The 19,445-nt window shown below is 47.2% G+C and overlaps 1 protein-coding gene across 1 annotated transcript; it reads left to right on the forward strand.

Annotated features, from left to right (window-relative positions):
• Positions 1-12,287: 12,287 nt before the first annotated feature.
• Positions 12,288-13,352, forward strand: CCR8 (C-C motif chemokine receptor 8; the record flags this gene model as incomplete). The annotated part of the gene is made up of 1 exon (XM_080934858.1): positions 12,288-13,352. Exon 1 carries the CDS (start codon positions 12,291-12,293, stop codon positions 13,350-13,352), a length of 1,062 nt encoding a protein of 353 aa, XP_080790984.1. The 5' UTR covers positions 12,288-12,290.
• Positions 13,353-19,445: the final 6,093 nt, after the last annotated feature.

Below are 19,445 nucleotides of genomic sequence, written 5' to 3' on the forward strand. Positions count from 1 at the left end.
CTTCTACAGTCTGTGTTCCTAACTGCTGAACTATCTCTCCTGCCCACTTGGCTCTCAAAGTTTCTTCAGTTTTTCCAGGACACAGGCAAAACAGGATGTAACCTGTGGCTCAATAAAACAAAACACAAAATAAACAAGTAAACAGGCAAGACCCCACATAAGAGGAGTACCAGCATCCATCACTTTGTGCTCTCTAGCTGTGGACACCCTGTGGCCAGCATCCATTGCTCTGTGCTCCCTGGTTGTGGACACCTCCTGACCAGCATCCATTGCTCTGTGCTCCCTAGCTGTGGACACCCTGTGGCCAGCATCCATTGCTCTGTGCTCCCTAGCTGTGGACACTCTGTGGTCAGCTGCTCCATACTCCTGCCAACTTATCTTCTTTTCCTGTTGTTGTGATAGATATTCTGACAAATGCAAGGAGAAAGGGGTGGTCCTGGCTCGAGGCTCCTGGATGATCCACCTGAGTGTTCTGAGTGCGGTCCACTGTAGCAGGGAAGTTAAGGAGCCCTTGGTCTCATCATATGGGATCCTTATGGAACCGTAATCAATGGGCACATGCTGCTGCTCAGCTCCTTTTCTGTGCTCTAACACTGCAGAATCCCAACCGGGGAATGGTGTTGCCTACAGTGAGGCTGTCTTCTCATCTTCCCATCTCTCTCTCTCTCTCTCTCTCTCTCTCTCTCTCTCTCTCTCTCTCTCTCTCTCTCTCTTAAATTTTGTAATTATATTTATGTACAGAAAACTTAGTGTACATTTAACCCAGTTTAGTGAGTTCTTTAGCCTTTGCCTTTTCCAGCTTGGCAATGGGAGCCACAGACTTAGGACCCGGAACATTGCCTCCCCAGTGGCGGCGGATCTCGTTGTATCTGTCGGTATCATTGGTTCTAATAGCTTCCACCAGCTTAGTCAGAGCACCCTTGTTTTCTGAGTTAACCTGTGTGAAGGCAACAGTGGTGCATGTCTTCCTGGGGACCAGGCACTCCAGTGGCCTTTCCCTTGATGATGCAGTAGGGCACCCCGATCTTTCAACGCAAGGCAGGGCAGGAAAACCACCAGCTCAATGGGGTCTACATCATGGGGAATCACCACCAGCTGAGCCTTCTTGTTCTCCACCAAGGGGGTGACTATATTGACTCTGGCTCAGAGGACAGGTGGTTTCTTAACTTGGGAGGTCCCCTTTGCCGGCAGCTTTCTTCTCAGCACGGGCCTGTAGCCTTTGCTTCTTCTCTTGCTTTGTCTCTGGCCTGTATTTGTGGGCAGCTTAAGCAGCTGAGCTGTTTGCCTGTCCAGGGCCTGGGTGAGCTGGTTAATGGCAGAAGGTACTCTGAGTCTCTTATAGAATATGGCTCTTTGCCTCTGCAGCCTGATGTAGCGTGGCCATTTGACGAAGTGTGTTAGATCTCTTTTGGGGTGGGTTGTCCAGCCCAATGCTGAAGTTCTTGGGCCTTTTCTCAAACAAAGGACTGACCTTCTTTTTGACCTCCTGCTTCTTGATGATGGGGGGGGGCGCCTTCTCTCGTTTGGCTTTCTTTCCTTTGGGCATCTTGCTCGGCTGGAGGAGAGAGCTGTCTTCCCATTTCAATGAACACAATCAACGTTATTAATCCCTATAGTCATGTTTGGGGTTTATCTCCCAGAAGACACCAGGTCCTGTCAATCTGACTTCGGGGGTGGGGAGCAGCCCTGTTGGGGTCTTCTTTCTTGTGGGTTCTTCTTGAAGTGGCAGAGGGACAAGAGCAGAGGGTAAGACTTTGTTTAGGGCTGCTGTATAATAAAAAGTTTACTATCTAAGTCTAAGTTACTATGCTGCTGTAGCTGACCTGCCTTCTGTGGTCCTCTGAGGTCAGAAACTGCAGGCTCTGGCACTTAGCACCTCTTCCTAAAACAAAGGATTAAGTAAACAGACTCTGTACTAACTCAGCTGGAACTGCTGGGCTCTAATTTTTGGCCTGCAAGTCAGAAGTCACAGGAAGAAAAAGGGACACTTAGAAAAGTGATTATAATGTTTATCACTAAGTAGTAAAAGGTTTCCTATTAAAGCTACCTAAAGAAAAAGCAGAAAGATCCTAAGTGAATGAGGGGGAGGAAAAAATTCTTGTAAATGGGGAAAGGGAAAAAGATTTCTACTGTAAGCAGGGAAAGATAAAAAATTCTCCCAAGGGGAAAAATTCCCCCAGGAGGGAAAAAGGAAAAATAATCTTCTAAGGTAAAATTCTTCTCTCTTCTTTTTGTCCTCAGTACTTATACATCTTTCAGAATACACAATCACATGTTATAAAGTTCATCACATGTTCACACATAAAATCAAATCATAAACTGAAATAGAAGTTTACAGCAGAGAATGTTCACATGCAGATCCATTAGGAGTGATTATCTGGCTAAACATCCATCACCTGCCTCAGCTCCACAGGCTCACTGAAGGCTTACAACCATAACTAAGTTATTAGTGAAGTTCTGTATAGATAAACCCAGTCAATATGTTATCTTCTGTACTAGCACCTGTAATAAATCATAGGTTCCCCTTTTATGACCTTTGGTTAATTGTTTTACAACCTCTTGGAATGTGCTCTGAGTAGGAGAAACTCTGGTTACTATCTAAGAGCAATTAACTGGTGACACTTGGGAGACTGGCAGAGTTGTCACTGCGGTTTTGACTGTCAGAAATGAACTTACTAGCAGTCCCACTATAAAAGAGCTTAATAATCACTGGTATAATTTTAGAAATTCTTATAGGATCATCATTAAGACTTGAGTCATCTATTTGTCTGTATAGTATCACGACAAGACAGTACATCTTCATAGATCTGTAAGTGTAGGTCTGCTCCAAAGGGGTGGGCTATTACTTTGTGATATATATACTGTCTTCAGACACACTTGAAGAGGGCATCAGATCCCATTACAGATGGTTGTGAGCCACCATGTGGTTGCTGGGAATTGAACTCGGGACCTCTGGAAGACCAGTCAGTGCTCTTAACAGGAAAAACATATTGATAGCAGAAATCTTTCCTAAAATGAATTCCCTTACAGCCTTGCCCTATAAGGGCGAATCTACAGCAGATTTTATAATAATCTAAAGCTGACCATCTCAGGAAGATCATCTGCTGGTTATTAGCTTGTCTCGTTGTGGCTCCTGACCAATCACACTGAAAACCACTCCCACTGTGATGGATTATCCTCTTAAACTTGGAGCCAAAATGAGCCCTTCCTTCCTAGCTTGCTTTATCACAGGAGCTAATCTGGAGAACTGGCCCAGTGACATTAAGACTTGGGGGGAGGAAACACCAAGGTTGGGATGTAATGTGTGAGAGAATCCATTAGGTTTTAAAAAGGGTGCTATTGATGCATTTCAGCTACCAGCTGCTGCCTGGAGCAGATGCGAAGCAGACAGGTGTCAGGTACCCGCGGAGCACGTGAGATGGCAGGAAGTGTCCCTTCTCTGCCATCCCGGATCTGGGTGCTGTGGTGGATGGCTCTCACTGCAGCATGCCTTCTCTATTTCTTGGCTCTCCCCATCTCCCGTCTAACCCAGCTCATTGAGCCTCAGGGCCTCAGTCTCCCTCCTCCAGGTTATCATCTTGCCCACAAAAACAGAGCTAGTGCTGGAACTTTAAATGATGCTGTCTCTGTGCCTTTCTCTGTTTGCAGAGGATTCTGCCCGTGGGGTGAGGTTTGCCATGGCTTTCTTGAGATGCAGGCTCCTTGAAGTCATCAGCATCAAGTCCAACCATGAACACATGTGTTCCAAGCCTTACTGTTCCTTAGGGCAATGGTGGTAGCCGGAGCAGTTTCTGAGCCGTTCCTCCCGTTGTGCAGCAGAGGAGAGAGATGGACCCAGTTATAAATACAACGGTAACCATTTGAGCTATGCCCCGGAACCCCTCGGGCTGAAAAGGAGACTGTTCAGGCCTCTGTGTCATTGCCTTGACTGAACAAAGACACTTAGTCAAAGGTCAAGACCCCTCCTGAAGCTTCTTGTACCTGGTGGCAACCCAGCACATGTGTGTGTGTGTGTGTGTGTGTGTGTGTGTGTGTGTGTGTGTGAGCATCTGGTTTCCTCTTTCCATTCAGGAGATATCTCAGAGGCAGAGTTCCCTGGGATGAGAGCCGAGAACGGCACTGAGATAACACCACAGCGTGGCTCCTCTGTGCCCACAGATCTCCATTCCCTGCTGTCCCACAGGTGTCACACTGAAGGACACACGTTCCGGCTCAGGTACTGCTCTCACACCATCCTGACCGAGCAGGTCCTTGAGTGTTCCTTACCTTACCTGCTCTGAGAGACTCTAGAACTCACTTCACTCTCCCCCCACACAGCAAGAAGGATGCTGGACATCAAGTCACAGATGTCCCACAGGGACTGAGCAGAGTCTCTTGTTTCTTATTGTGGCTCTTCTAGACCTTAGGCCATGCTAGGAGAGAGAAGTTATGAGCCCCACAGAGACTGTCCACCATGGGTAAAGGGAAGTTCAGAGGATGAGCGCAGAAGGTGCCTGGCCTCAGCAGCACCTGCGATAGAGAAAGGAACAGATCTAGAAACTGAGTTTATTGAGGGTTATTATAAATTCTTCTTCTCTGTAGCTCTTCTACCTGCTGCCTATACTGGGTGTGATAATTCACAGTGCTACCCCAGCACTGGGAAGGTTGAGAGGGAAGGGGCTCTGGGCTCACTGATGGCTCTGGGATCAGTGAGACACTCTGTCTCAAAAATAAGGTAGAGTTTGAAGAAGACACAACATCAACCTCTGGACACACACACACACACACACACACATACACAGAAGAGTTCAGAAAAACTCAGAGATCCAGGTTCCACACAGGACCTCAGCACCAACATATTTAACATCCTCCATAATCCTAGCAATGGATAAAATTGAGAACCCTTGAGAATGCATATGAATCATAATTGTTATTTACATGTAGGATATATATATATATATAAGTCGTGAACAAAGCCATCGGAGCCTCTACCCATGCAGGGAAGATAAGTCAGCAGCTTACCATCACTTCCCATCTGCAGCCTGGTACCTCACACCATCGCACAAGATGCCTTTTGATAAAAAGCATCCTTCCGCCCTAACCAACCAGCTGTGTGGGAGACCACTGAGCTAACTTAAAGCCAGGGCAGGCCTTAGAGAATGACATGTGGCTGCTTTGAAGTTTCTGTGCAGACCAGGGGAAGGCTTGTGTGCAAGGTCCATGCACAGCAGTCAGCTGTGCACTGTGATGGAGAGACGGGTAGATACCACTTCCTGACACTCACAGACAATAATCCCCTTAAGTCTTGAAGCCTCTTCCCTTTGATACAATCAATAATTGTGAGAGCTTGAGACCAGTTCCAAATTATAATTATTAATGCATATTAATTGCACAAAATAACAGTCTCCCCAAGTCTCATTCCTGTTCCTTGGCAAGCCCCTCTTCTCCTTTTGGCTCTTTCTATTTTATCTGGCTTCATTTTTATTTTATTTATTTACTTACTTACTTAATTAATTAATTAATTTAGGTTGAGACAAGGCCTCACCCCTGGCTGTCCTGGAACTCACTTCATAGACCAGGCTGGTCTTCGATTCACAGAGATCCTCCTGCCTCTGCCTCCCAAGTGTGCCACCAGTTTTGGCCCTTTTTATTTTAAAGTTTCTGTATATGACAGAAAATACACACTATGTGTAGCTCTGTGTCTGGCTTAATTTTTGGACACTTGATACATCCCCATTGCATTCAGTTCCTCCAAACGAGATAATGCCATTCTGTTCGTCTGTGTAACATTCCTATTGTGACTTGGGCCAAACGAAGCAAGAGCATCATTTCTAGCCAAAGTCCAACAGAGGTATGTCACTCTATGCATGCAGTTAGTGGCCCCAAACTGAATGCCGAGAGGAAGAAAAACATGACTGAAACCATGGCTGAAGTCAGAATACGTACTTTCCTCACGATGGTGTTTATTGTGCTGGAATAAAGTTCAAAAACTTATTTTATCTCCTGTACATGGATGGGTATTTTGTCCGACCCGAGGAGGTCAGAAGAGGGCACACAATCTCCAGGAGCTGGAGTTACCCAGTTATGGTCACCATGAGGCCACCATGAGGGTGGGGGGGTGTGGGGGGGACACAAGTTCTCTAGAAAGGCAGTCAGTCTTTCTAAACACCTTGCCGCTTTGATGATGTCACACTCCTGGTTATATATATATGTATATATATATATATGGTGTTGATAATGGTACCACCACTTCAGAAGAGGAATGGATCCTTGTTTTTACAGAATTCATTCATTTAGGGAAGAAGGAACATGGAGAAACCCATTGTTTTTCTCAAATGATTCAGAAAAATCTACGTAGCACATAGAGAAAATGAGGAAGGTGGGTCATAAGAGTGCTCATACTTGGTCTCTCTGGAAAAAGAGATCACAGATTTTTCATATGCACAGTCCACTGTCCCTTTCTGTACCATTCTAGAAGCATAAGAAAGACATTTGCCTGTAGGGAGTGGAAGGGCGTCTAGGTAAGAGATAAGGGTCGCCTCGGAGGTAGGGTCTAAAGTCTCTTAACACATACTTGATTCTAGAGAGGAGATGTTCCATCTTCTAAACAATCCCTGAATGTGGAGATTATCATATCCACCATGACTCTTGCCCATCTTACTCTAGGATGTGTACATGGGACATCTTAATTTGATTTCGCTTGTTTCTTTGTTTAGAGAGAACCTAGCAACACAGCAGATACAAACCATCACAATGGCCTTTCTGGTGGAGGTGTTGGAAGAGCCCAGCAGGCTCTGAGGTTTCAAAAGTTCAGGACGATAACAGGCTAACCTTCTGAAGCTGTAAGCAAGCCTCCAGTTACCTCTGAGGTCCCAGTGTCTCACGACAGTCTCCTAGGATGCCTTCTGTCAGCTTGTTGTGTCATGCTGAGAGAAATAAAACAGTGTTAGAAAATAACTGTTGGTAATAAGTGTCAAAAGCTCCCTTCCTCAGTTTCTATCTAATCCTCCTGAAGTAGGGGCCCCGGGTACCCCAGGAAAGCTTATTCTGCTCCACCTCAAGGGTGAGAGAGGTAATCAGTTTTTCTTGTATGCTATGTGCTGTAAATCTCTCTCTCTCTCTCTCTCTCTCTCTCTCTCTCTCTCTCTCTAAAGCACCTAAATATCAATCATTAACTGTGGTTTCACACTCAGCCTTGTCCTCTTGTGGTTGTATATTCAGTGATATGTGGCAATACCCCTGTCAACAGCCATTTCCCCGGCTGTCAGTCAGATCTTCTGTAACTTATGAGGGAAATTAATTAGATGCCAAAGACTTTCCTGATAGGTTTGGTTTACTATTGATGACAAATGAGCCTCTAGTTAAATATTATTTATTTCCCGTGTGAGCTTTTGTTAAATACAGGTTCCTGTCTGAAACCCTTGTAAGCAAATGCTAACAGATAATGGCGGGGAAGGAGCGAGTTGCTGTAAATGACAGAGAGGCTTCCTCTGAAGAGGAGTGCTGGTTTGAAGAGAATGCAGAGTTACAGCGTGCAGCAAGAGTCACAGTGACCAGTGGTTTATACACCCAGGTTAAAGCACAGGAAATCCAGAAACACATAAATAAGATTGTGTCAGACACTTTGACACAGTATCCCAAGGATTACTATCAATGGAGCCAGTCTGAGGCTGAACCCGCGGTTGACTGACAGACATCGCGGTGGATGTTTTCTGTGTAAGGTTGTGGGGGCCATTGTGTGGAGTGTGGTTTGGGCAGTGGTTTGTTGGTAAGGTTTATTTTGTGTAAGGCTACAGAGGGCGATTAAGAAGGCTGCTGCTTTTGCAGAGGCCCCAAGTTCAGTTCCCAGGACTCACATGGTGGATTATGAGTCCTTACCCTTGCTCAGTGAGCACTTTACCCATCGGGCTGCGATACTGGAGCGATTCATTTCACCTGTGTGGAACTAAACATTCAGAATAAAAGAGTTTGAGTGTGAAAAGAGAAAGACAGACTGGGGACTGAGGTCATCGCGTTCCCTATACGCCACGAGACGCGCCCGAAATGACAGCCTTTCCATTCACACTTGGGGTTGAAGGCCACCTTTGGAGTCTCATCATTTGGGAGAGAAGAGGACAATGTACTCCCTTGTATCTGCTGGGGACTCTGGAAAAAAAACACAGTGACATGCGAGGCCAGCCATGGCAGAACCATTCCATCACTGCAGCTCAGCTGAGTCTCTGGGTGACAGTGTGCCATGGAGAGGCCATTGGAGTGGGAGCTAGCCATGACTTCGCTTTTACAATCGATTCCTTAAAAGTAAAGACATTTTTTAAAAGGGGGGAAGGCACTGGAGAGATGGCTTAGTGGTTGAGGCTGTGCCCTGCTCTCCTGAGGCTCACACCTGTCTGTGTCTGCAGCTCAGGGAGAGTCTGTTCCCCTCTGCCTGGATGCATGTGTGCATATACACAGACACGTGTAAGTAAAACTAAACAAATTGCCAGGTGTGATCATTTTAATCCCAGTATTCAGGAGGCAGAGTCAGGCGGATCTCTGAGTACTTGGCTAGCCTAGTCTACACAGGGAGCTCCAGGCTAGCCTAGTCTACACAGGGAGCTCCAGGCCAGCCTAGTCTACACAGGGAGCTCCAGGCCAGCCTAGTCTACACAGGGAGCTCCAGGTTAGCCTTGTCTACACAGGGAGCTCCAGGCCAGCCTAGTCTACACAGGGAGCTCCAGGCCAGCCTAGTCTACACAGGGAGCTCCAGGCCATCCAGGGCTACATAGTAAGAGCCTGTCACAAATACATCTTTATAATCACTGATGCTTCCAACAGATGTTCAAGGACCCCTCCTTTTCCCTTTTCTCTCCTCTCTTTTTCTTTTCTTTCCTTTCCTTCTTTCGAGACAAGGCTTCATGTAGCTCAGACTGGCCTTGATCTTACTATGTAACTGAAGGTGGTCTTGAACTCCCAATTTTCCTGCTGCCACTTCCCAAGTTCCGGGACTAGGTGTGTGTGCCACGAAGGCCTCTCCGTTAGGCTTCTGCCTGCCTGTGCAGACCAGAACGCCACAGACCTAATAACCTCTCATTCCAGATTCCCGACCTCTGGAACTGATACTTGCTACATTACTTGGGGAAAATGTCTTCTACGGTGTAATTCTGTCACTGGGCTTGAGGTGAGGGGTTACTGTACATTACCTGGGTGGTCCCCAATTGTAGTCACAGTGTTTACAGATGAGAAGCAGAAAGACTGGCCACAGACACACCGAGAAGGAGGTGAGGATGGAGACCAAGAAGGAGGGATGTAGCCAAAAGCCCAAGGTCACTGGGTATCACTTGCAAGAGACAAGAAAGGGTTATCCTTAGAGTGTGCCAGGGAAGGCCATACCGGGAAATGGCAGCCATCTTGTCTCCAAGTCTGTAGGAGAACAAGTATTGTTTTAAGCCACTAGCACTGTGTCACAGACTCTGGAGGGGACACATAGGGTGGCAGCAGATGTACAGCTGTCCCTGACCTGGCACCTCACTGATGGAGCTGAGCTCATACTTTCCAGTATCACCTCGAGTCTCAGCAGCACCGGAGAGTCCAGTGGTTCCAATCAGCTCAACACTGACATTTTCTTATCTCTCTACTGTCTTAAAGGCTGGGGCTTCCCCCAAGCTCGATTAAAACCTCTTGGTGAGGAGAATTATAGACATGAACTGAGGTGTCAGAGGTGCTTCTAAACGATAAAGCCACTAGTCAGAAGCAGTTAGATTCACAGGTCACAGAACAGAAACTGAGAGAAACACACTGCCACCTGGATGGTGTCCAAGTGCTGAGGCCAAAGAGAAAGACAGACAGAGAGAGAGAGAGAGAGAGAGAGAGAGAGAGAGAGAGAGAGAGAGAAGAAGAAGAAGAAGGAGGAGGAGGAGGAGGAGGAGGAGGAGGAGAAAGAGGCGACTCACCTTGCAAGTTTGAGGAGCTGCATTCATCCCCCAAACCCATGTTCAGAAACAAAACCCAGCAGGGTAGCACATGCTTGCAGGTCTAGTTCTCAGGGAGGCAGAGTTACATGGATCCCGGGGCTCTCTGGATAGGCAGCCTAGCTTAATGTGTGAGTTCCAGGCAAGAGAGGCACCAAATGGAAACAACAGAAGCAAATGGCAAGAGACATATTAAGAGCAAGGCTTGTGTCGATCAGCCGTGGCACATGCCTTTAATCCCAGCACTCCAGAGGCCCAGGCAAGTGGATCTGAGTTTGAGACCAGCCTGGTCTACAGAGTGAGTTCTTGGACATCGAGGGCTACACAGAGAAACCTTGTCTTGAGCAACAAAACAAACAAACAAACAAACAAACAAACAAGAACCAAGAGTAGATGGACAGATTCCCTCCCATACCACAGTCCTGAGGAAAAGGGATGACCCCTGCTTGTCTCTGCCCCAGATCTGAGGTGAAAAGGCAGGAAGAATGCACTGAAGCTCGAGAGCCAAGGAGCCCCCGTTGCACAGCAGACGGCTTCATTGTTCTGGAGGCAGGGTGGGACTGTCCCAAACACCAGAGGGGCCGGGACAGTAAGTCAGAGGTAGGTCTGACTGTCTCGTTTCCATCCTTTGGATTGGCTGAAGCACGGTACATATGTAGAGCTGAAGCGCCCAGGAAGAGGAGCTGGCACAGCAGCAGACATGCGGCTGAGGAGCGGGCAGCTCTGAAACCTCAGAAGAAGGGCTCGCTCAGGTACCTGGTAGAGAGTGTCCTCGGGGTTTGGGCTCAGAGGCAGTGGCAGGGGCCACTTTCATCCCCTTACAGAGAGATCAGGAGAAGGCTGATATTTTGGGACCATAAAAATTTTGAGTGTCTCTAAAGTCTGAGCCCACAAGTGTGTGTCTCTTGGTGGCTGACAGGAGTATGTCCCTTGCTCTCCGGGATACAGAAAGGGCTGAAAACTCTCACAAGAGTGGAGAAATTAGGCAAGACAGGATCTTCTGGGGGTCAACTTCTCTATACAAAAACCGTCCATTCAGTCACATTTGTTTGTATGCCTTTCAATGGAGTTTAGAATCTGCGTGTGGAGAGTGTTGGGAATGGAACCTAGGGCTCTGTTTGTGCAGGTTAAGCATGTGTTCTACCAGTGAACTGTGCCCCTAGGCCCTGTAATGTTTTATGTTAGTTTGTCGTGTGTCTAAACATGTGCATGTACGGGAGGTCAGAGGTCAACCTTGGTGCTGTCTTTCAGGAGCTCTCCCCTGGCCTCACTGAGCAGGCCAGGCTGGCCAGAGCCACGGAGATCTCTGCCTGCCTTTGCCTCCCCAGCATGGGGATTGCAAGTACCTACCGCCACATACGGGTCTGGGGGTTTGAACTGAGGTTTCTAGGCTGGCTCAGCCGGAAGCTCCCTTACTGAGGTATCTCCTCGGTCCCAGCTTTTGACATGACAGAATCTCAGCCTTTCCTAGGCACACTTCTGCTGAACCTGGTGCTTTTCATTTTGAGACTGATTGGGATCATGTTTTTCTCTATTGCATTTTAAATCATTTTTACAATGGTTATGGAGGTAATGAATGAATGAACTAAATTTATGAATATCATGGGATACATCTAAAGCAAAAATACAAAATGAGACATCATGTGTGTAGCTTAGGAATGAGTATACAAATATTGTCTATTATATCCATTTATACTTTGTTTGAGACAGGGTTTCTCTGTATGGCCTTGGCTGTCCAGGAACTCACTCCGTAGACCAAGCTAACCTTGAACTTGGAGATCCAGCCTCTTCTGCCTCCCAAGTGCTGGGACCAAAGACGTAGATCAACACACCTGGCCTTTTTGTTTGTGGATCTATAAAATGAAAGAGAAGCCAAGTACCCACTGTGTGTGCTTCTAATACCAGCACCTGAGAAGCAGAGGCAGGTGGATCTCTGTCATTTTGAGGTCAGCTTGGTCTACATAGTAAGTTCCAGGACAACTAGGGCCATATAGTGAGAAAAATACCAAAATTAACTAATGAGAGAGAGAGAGAGAGAGAGAGAGAGAGAGAGAGAGAGAGAGAGAGCCAAGTAAGGTGGTACAGATCTGTAATACCTCCACTTGGGAGGCTGAGGCAAGAAGATTGTGAGTTTACTACCAGCCTGGGCTATGGAGCAAGTTTCAGACCAGCCCAAACCACTTAGTGAGACCCTGTAGAAAAGAAGCAAGGTCTAGGGGAATAGCTGGGTGGTAGATCACTTGCCTCACACTAACACCCTGATATTGAGCCCCAGGGGAGAGGGGAGGTGTTTAAGGGCTTCAGTGTGTGAAAATGCTCCTCAGCACCTCTCACACGCCTGTTTGACCAGGTCTTCCGGCCTCAATGGATTACACGCTGGAGCCCAATGTCACCATGACCGACTACTACCCTGACTTCTTCACCAGCCCCTGCGAGTCAGAGCTCCTCCTCAGATGCAGCACGTTGCACCTGGCCATCTTGTACTGCATCTTGTTTGTGCTAGGCCTTCTGGGAAACAGCCTGGTCATCTTAGTCCTTGTGGCCTGCAAGAAACTGAGAAGTATCACGGACGTCTACCTCCTGAACCTGGCCGCCTCTGACCTGCTCTTTGTCCTCTCTATTCCCTTCCAGACCCACAACCTGCTGGACCAGTGGGTGTTTGGGACTGCGATGTGTAAGGTGGTCTCTGGCCTTTACTACATTGGCTTTTTCAGCAGTATGTTCTTTGTCACCCTCATGAGTGTGGACCGGTACCTGGCCATCGTCCACGCTGTCTACGCCATCAAAGTGAGGACGGCCAGAGTGGGCACAGCCCTGAGCCTGGCCGTGTGGCTGGCTGCCGTCACGGCCGCCATTCCGTCGATGGTTTTTTACCAAGTGTCCTCTGAAGACGGTATGCTACAATGCTTCCAGCTTTACGACCAGCAGTCGCTGAGGTGGAAGCTCTCCACCCACTTTGAAATCAACGCCTTGGGCCTGCTGTTTCCCTTCAGCATCCTCCTGTACTGCTACGTCAGGATCCTGCAGCAGCTGCGGGGCTGCCTGAACCACAACAGGGCCAGAGCCATCAAACTGGTGCTCACCGTAGTCATCGTGTCTTTACTCTTCTGGGTCCCGTTCAACGTGGCCCTCTTTCTCACGTCCCTGCATGACATGCGCATCTTGGACGGATGTGCCACGAGGCAGAGGCTGGCTCTGGCCACCCATGTCACAGAGGTCATCTCCTTTACGCATTGCTGCATGAACCCTGTCATCTACGCTTTCGTGGGAGAGAAGTTCAAGAGGCACCTCATGGAAGTGTTTCAGAAGAGCTGCAGCCACATCTTCCTCTATGTAGGGAGACAAATGCCGGTGGGGGCGTTGGAAAGGCAGCTGTCCTCGAACCAGAGATCTTCCCACTCTTCCACCCTGGACTACATCTTGTAAGGGGGTGTGTGTGCACGGCAGGCAGCCTCCACCGGCATCGCCCCCCAATCTTCTCCCCTCCCCCCACTCACTTCTCCTTTCCCCTCCTTCTTCCACTTCTGACTTAGAGAAACAGAGTCTCACTATATAGCTCAGTTTGGCTTTGAACTCGAAACCCTTCTGCCTCAGCTGGACCAGCACCACCCTTCTTTAAAAGAGATAATATACATTTTTTTTTCTTCCTTAAAAAAAGTGACCTCTTAGTTTTGGGATTTTCTTTTTTTTTTTTTTTTTGTCTACTACAGATAATGTCTTGCAGTTTTCGAGAAGAAAAAAAAAAAAACCCGATAGGTAAACGAGCTGGTTCGGGCAGCACTAGCTGGCTACCCCTGAGCCCACTTCTTAGATGCAGACCCTGACTTTGTGCACTCGGATGGTACCATAAGTCACCAGGACTTGTATGATTATCTACACCTGAGCCTCCCGGGGAACACACCTGTCTGCCGGGCCCTGAACTCATTCCTGCTTCGTCTCCTGGCCCAAGATCAGGGCCAAGGCATCCCTCTGCCAGAGACAGCACCCTAAGCATCTTTCTGTCCTTTCCTTGACATTAAATTCTCCTCCTCCATTTCCTGCTTTAGGGTTAGTCTTGTCTGAGTCCCACCACCAGCCAGATCCCCGACCCATCGTTACTGGAGGCATTTCTGTTTGCACCTACAGCAGACAACAGCAGACATTTTGAAGTCGGTTGAAAAAAAATGTCTTACAGTTTTTCTCACTTAAGTGATTGGGTGAGGCTTGGCTCCCTAAGATGCACTGACAAATACTCCCATCCGTAGGAGCTGAAAAGATGGCTCTGCAGCCAAGACCACTTGTTCCTACTCTGAGAACTGGTCCAGTTCTCAGTATCCACATGGTGGTTCAAACCATCTGTAACTCCAGTTTCAGGGGATCTGGTGTCCCTGTCTGGTTCTGTGGACACCAGGAACTCGTGTAGTGAGCATTCGTAACTGCAGGTAAAACGCTTATAAACATAGAACAGAATAAAACCAAGTCTGTCCTCTGAAGTGGTTTGTGTAAAAAAAAAAAAAAGGGCATTACTTTCTCTTTGAAGGTTTAACACAACTTATTAAGAAAGCAACCCAGGGTAGTTCTGTACAAAGACTTGCATTTAATTTACCAGACAGAAACGTTCAGGCTTTTTATCTGCTTGTGATCTGTAAGAAATTCTGCTATTCTCTTTAAGCTCACAAATACATGAGCATGAAATCTTGACAGTTAATTTTGTTGAACAATCTTGTTTTTCAGTGTGGAGATGTCCCTTACCGGTCCTGATACTGATCATTTGTAGCTGTCTGTCTGTCTGTCTCTGTCTGTCTCACTCCCTCTCCCCCTCCCCTCCTCACTCCTCTCTCTTAGATCAGTTTCGTGGGACTTATCTGTTGCTTAAATCTTTGCGGGAGCCAGCCTTAGGCCTCGCTGACTTCCTGCCTCCTCTGCTCTAATCTGTTTTTATTTTCATTTCACAGGTTTGCTTGGGGCTCCGTCTTCTATGGGGTCCTGAAACCTTCTATTATCTAATATCCACTCAATGCTACATAGTTCTGTCTGAGCACTTTGGTTTTAAGGTGCATTTTTCACATTTTTCAGTTTGCTTTTAGGCAGAAGTCTGGGAAGTAGGCTTCTACCCTTGTCTTAGCCACTGTGCTGTTGCTATGAAGAGACACCATGGCCAAAGCAACTTATAAAAGAAAGAACCTGGGGCTTGTTTAAAGTTTTAGAGGGTTGGTCCTTTATCATCATAGTGGGGAGCAGGGCGGTAGGCAGAGACATGGTGCTAGAGAAGCCGCTAAGAACTTTGCATCCTGATCCACAGGTAGCAGGCAGGCAGACAGACAGACAGAGAATGGGTTGGGCCTGGAGTGGGCTTTTGAAACCACAGAGCCCACCTCCAGTGACAGACCTTCTTCATGGAGGGAGGCATGGTCCAGCTCTTTGCTTAGAACAAGAAAGTTGTGCTCTATCGCCACCTGCTGTTCACTGACTAGCGGTAGCACCAGCTGCCCACAGTTGCAAAGAGCTGGACGCCTCATTTCCCAGAGTGCATCTGCGTGCCCATTTGCCATCCTGTTCCTGGGGTGCCAGAAAACTACGCTCAGTCACTCTTCCCAAACAATTAAACAAGGCAAGTCACAGAGCTGGAGAGACGGTTTAGTGGCTAAAAGCACGAACTGCTCCCGCACAGGGGCTAAGTTTGGCTCCCAGTACCCAAATCTGGCAGGTTGGTTCGACAGCTGGTAACTGTCTGTAACTCCGGCTGTAGTGGATCTGATGTCTGTGCACACACCCCATGCCTCCCTCCAGCCCCACTTTTATAAAACAAAGAAAGCCATAGTAAAGTTTATTCAACGTGACGTTGTTGGGAAGAGGAATAAATAAAGTGATCTAGAGACTCCCGCGTCCATCTTGAGGGCTGGGTTTGAATAGACGGCGAGCCGTATGCAGAGCTAAGCAGTCCTGGTCAGGTGCGGTCCCACGCGTCATCGCTGTCTGGGCTCCGTCTCTCCTGCAGGGTGGTCCAGTAAGTGGCACAACTGAGTGTGATCTCTTGCTGGATACGGGTTCAAGTCTGTCTTCTTGCTGTTGTCAGGGCTCAGCCTTTCCCTTCCCCAAGCATGAGATCCCCGAGGAAGCACAAGATCTCTCCCCCCAGAGTTGCTGGGATCATCTGCCTGTCCCCTCCATTGCCACAGCCCAGATCCCAGGCTCTGTTTATTTGCTGGATGAATTGAGAAGCTAGCCCTTGAAGATCGTTAAGAACCAGGGAGAGCTGTATGTGGAGAGGCGGCAGGGCAGTTAAGATGCTTAGCACACTTTCTGGAAGACCTGGGTTCAATTCCCAGCACCCACCTGTCAGCTCAGTCACCTGTGACTCCAGCTCCAAAGGTATCTGAGGGTCTCCCTTCTTCCCAGGGTCATTGGCCACCAGCCCACGAGGATGAAGGGAACAGAGTCACGCTGGGATCAGCTTTAGGAAGACAGATCAACTTTATTTGGGGGTGAATTGAGGGCTATATAGTTTTAGGGAAGGAGGTAGGTGTGATGGTTTGTATATGCTTAGCCCAGGGAATGGCACTATTAGAAGGTGTGGCCTTGTTGGAGTAGGTGTGTCACTGTGTGTGTGGGTTTAAGACCCTCACCCTAGCTGCCTGGGAGTCAGTCTTCCAGTAGCAGCCTTCAGATGAAAATGCAGAACCATGTCTGCCTGGACGCTGCCATGTTCCTGCCTTGATGACAATGGACTGAACCTCTGAACCTGTAAGCCAGCCCCAATTAAATGTTGTCCTGATAAGACTTACCTTGGTCACGGTGTCTGCTCACAGCAGTTAAACCCTGACTGAAACAGTAGGAATATCCAAGGTTAGCACAAGTCATGTCGGAAAGGTTATGGCAAGAAAATCAGTTTTCTGGAGATGGCCCGCCATTTTGCATGGGTGTGAGGGGTGCACTTTGAGAAGTATAGATCCCAGAGACTTGGTCCCAGGACTGCTTCTCACTGCTGGTAGGACTTTCCTGTCACTATTGCATTGCCTCCTGGACATTAGCTCACTCTACTGAGCAAATTTCCTGCAGATCAACATGAAGGTGAACTTTCCCGAATTAATGCTGTTTAGATGAATTAATGACTTTATAGAATTCCTGATTTAATTTAAATAATATTAAGAAGAAAGTTTAAGGAAATGGTTTTAGTTGTTTTGCCAGAAAGATGTAATAAAAGTTAGAATTAAGAATAGAAAGTGCCCACTTCTCATTTGAATTGTGAGTAAAGGCTGTATAAAAAGAAATACTATGAGCTTTTATAAATTACACTAAGAAGAGAAATAGGCTTGGGGCAGATTTGTGATCAAAGGAAAAAGTTTCATTCTAGGTCAGGTCCAAAGATGAGGCCACAGGTGTGCACTGTGTTAAAGCAAGGCCACGTGAAACTTGCTTTGAACTTATAATGAGCTTATAGAGTGAAACACTGCTTTGAACTTACTATCAACATCCTTCTCTGACTCCCCTTTTGTGTAATATTTTATCTATGAGGTAATTTTCTAAAGAACTTTTGTCTAAGGAGTTATAAAAGGGTTAAGAGAAACAGCAAAGTGTGGCTGTTGGGGCTCTGCTCCATCCACAATATGTGTGTGTGTGTGTGTGTGTATTTGTTTGTCTGTCCAATATGTATATCTGTCTGTCTATATGTATGTACCTACTTATATATGTAGGTTGGTATATGTGTATGTATATAAGTATGCATGTTCACTTGTAAAATTGGTGAAACAGGTGGTCAGGCCCAGCCAAGTGTGTGTGTGTGTGTGTGTGTGTGTGTGCATGACTTTTTCTTTATTCTTTTTCTTTGTCTCTGGTTCATTAAGAGTTAAGGAGTAAAAGTCCCAAGTAACTAAGTTTCTTTTCTTAATCCCCGGTGCTATCAGTAGGAGTTAATTGCCAGAGGTCAGCTTCTGGCCACCAGAACAGTAAGAGAGAATTAAAGGCCTGGGTCATCAGCCTTAGGTCTTCATCCTGTGCTGTGTCCCACCTCAGTACCCGACTGTTGGGGCCGGCCCCCAGCACAGGGTGGACAAAGGTCATTAGGTGAAGGCTAAGGTACTGAGATGCCTTATGAGCATGGGAGGCATTCCAGGAATCTCAGGTGCTTTGCAGATCAGGTTCTTACAGGGAGAAAGAATGCTGAAGCTGTAATCTAACCATGGCCACATTTCTCAGTCATGATTCCATACGACTCTAGCCTTGTGTCAAGCTGAAAGAAAACCAGCCAGGCCAACAGTACCAGCTACAGCAAGGCTCCCTGACTCCCAGGTAGGAAGCAAGGGAGAAGGTTGGAGGCAGGATGCCTGGCCATTGCTATCCCTTCGATGGAAACCAATGAAAGATCCTAGGGCTCAGAGTGTTTCAGTGGGATCCCGTGTCCCCTGTGAGGGGAAGGGGCTGCTTCAGGAGCTGTGGCCTCAGTAGCACCTGGATTCTACCACTGATTTCTTTTCTTGTTCTTTAAAGATTTATTTATTGAATGTATGTGAGTACACTGTAGCTGTCTTCAGACACACCACAAGAGGGCATCTCATTACAAATGGTTGTGAGCCACTATGTGGTTGCTGGGAATCGAACTCAGGACCTCTGGAAGAGCAGTCAGTGCTCTTAGCCTCTGAGCCATCTCTCCAGCCCTAACACTGGTTTCTTATAGCCACAGGACCTCCATGATTCTGAGCAACAGCAGAATATCCAAGAGGAGTCCATGTACAGTTGAGAAAGCAGAATATAGAAGCTTTCTGTGACAACCCCTACCTCCACCTCAACACCACTCCCCAAAAATGACAGCCTAGAGAGGAAGCCATCAAGAACTAAGAAAAAGTGACGGGGATGCTGGTGGAGACTCACCTTCCCTTGGGGGGCTGGCTACCAAGAGTTTGACCATGCTCCAGTTAGTATATAGACAACCTAAAACGAACTTGGCTTTTGTTTGCTCTTTTTTTTCTTTACTTTTGTCTGTTTGCAGAGGAAAGGTCACGGGGTGGGGCAGCCATGGGCAGAGTAGGAGGTAAGCATGATCAGGGTGCATGATGTAAGAATCCCAAATAACCAATAAGTATAATATGAAAAACCTGGGGTTTTTTAATGATTCAGGAGACAGAGGCAGGACGATTGAGCAATTTCATAAATTTATTTTTCCCTCTCAAAATATAAAGCAAAGATGTCTGGGGCTAAAAGCTTAATGCTAGAATGCTCACTTGGGGTTCGAAAATCCCAGGTTCAGTTTACCTGCTATTTAAAAAAAAAAAAAAAAAAAAAAAGCAGCCAGGTGTGGTGACACTTGCCTTTAATCCCAGCACTCGGGAGACAGAGGCAGGCAGATCTCTGAGCTCGAGGCCAGCCTGGTCTACAGAGTGAGTTCCAGGACAGCCAGGGCTACACAGAAAAGGCTTGTCTTGAAACACAAAACAAAATGAACAAAAAACATAAAGACGAGGCTAGACAGCTAGCGTTTAGAGCACTCGGTGCTTTGCAGAGGACCTGAGGTTGGTTTCCAGCGCCCAGGCAGGGCAGCTCAGG

The sequence above is a fragment of the Micromys minutus genome (assembly GCF_963924665.1).
Source record: "Micromys minutus genome assembly, chromosome: 21".
Taxonomy (NCBI): Eukaryota; Metazoa; Chordata; class Mammalia; order Rodentia; family Muridae; genus Micromys; species Micromys minutus.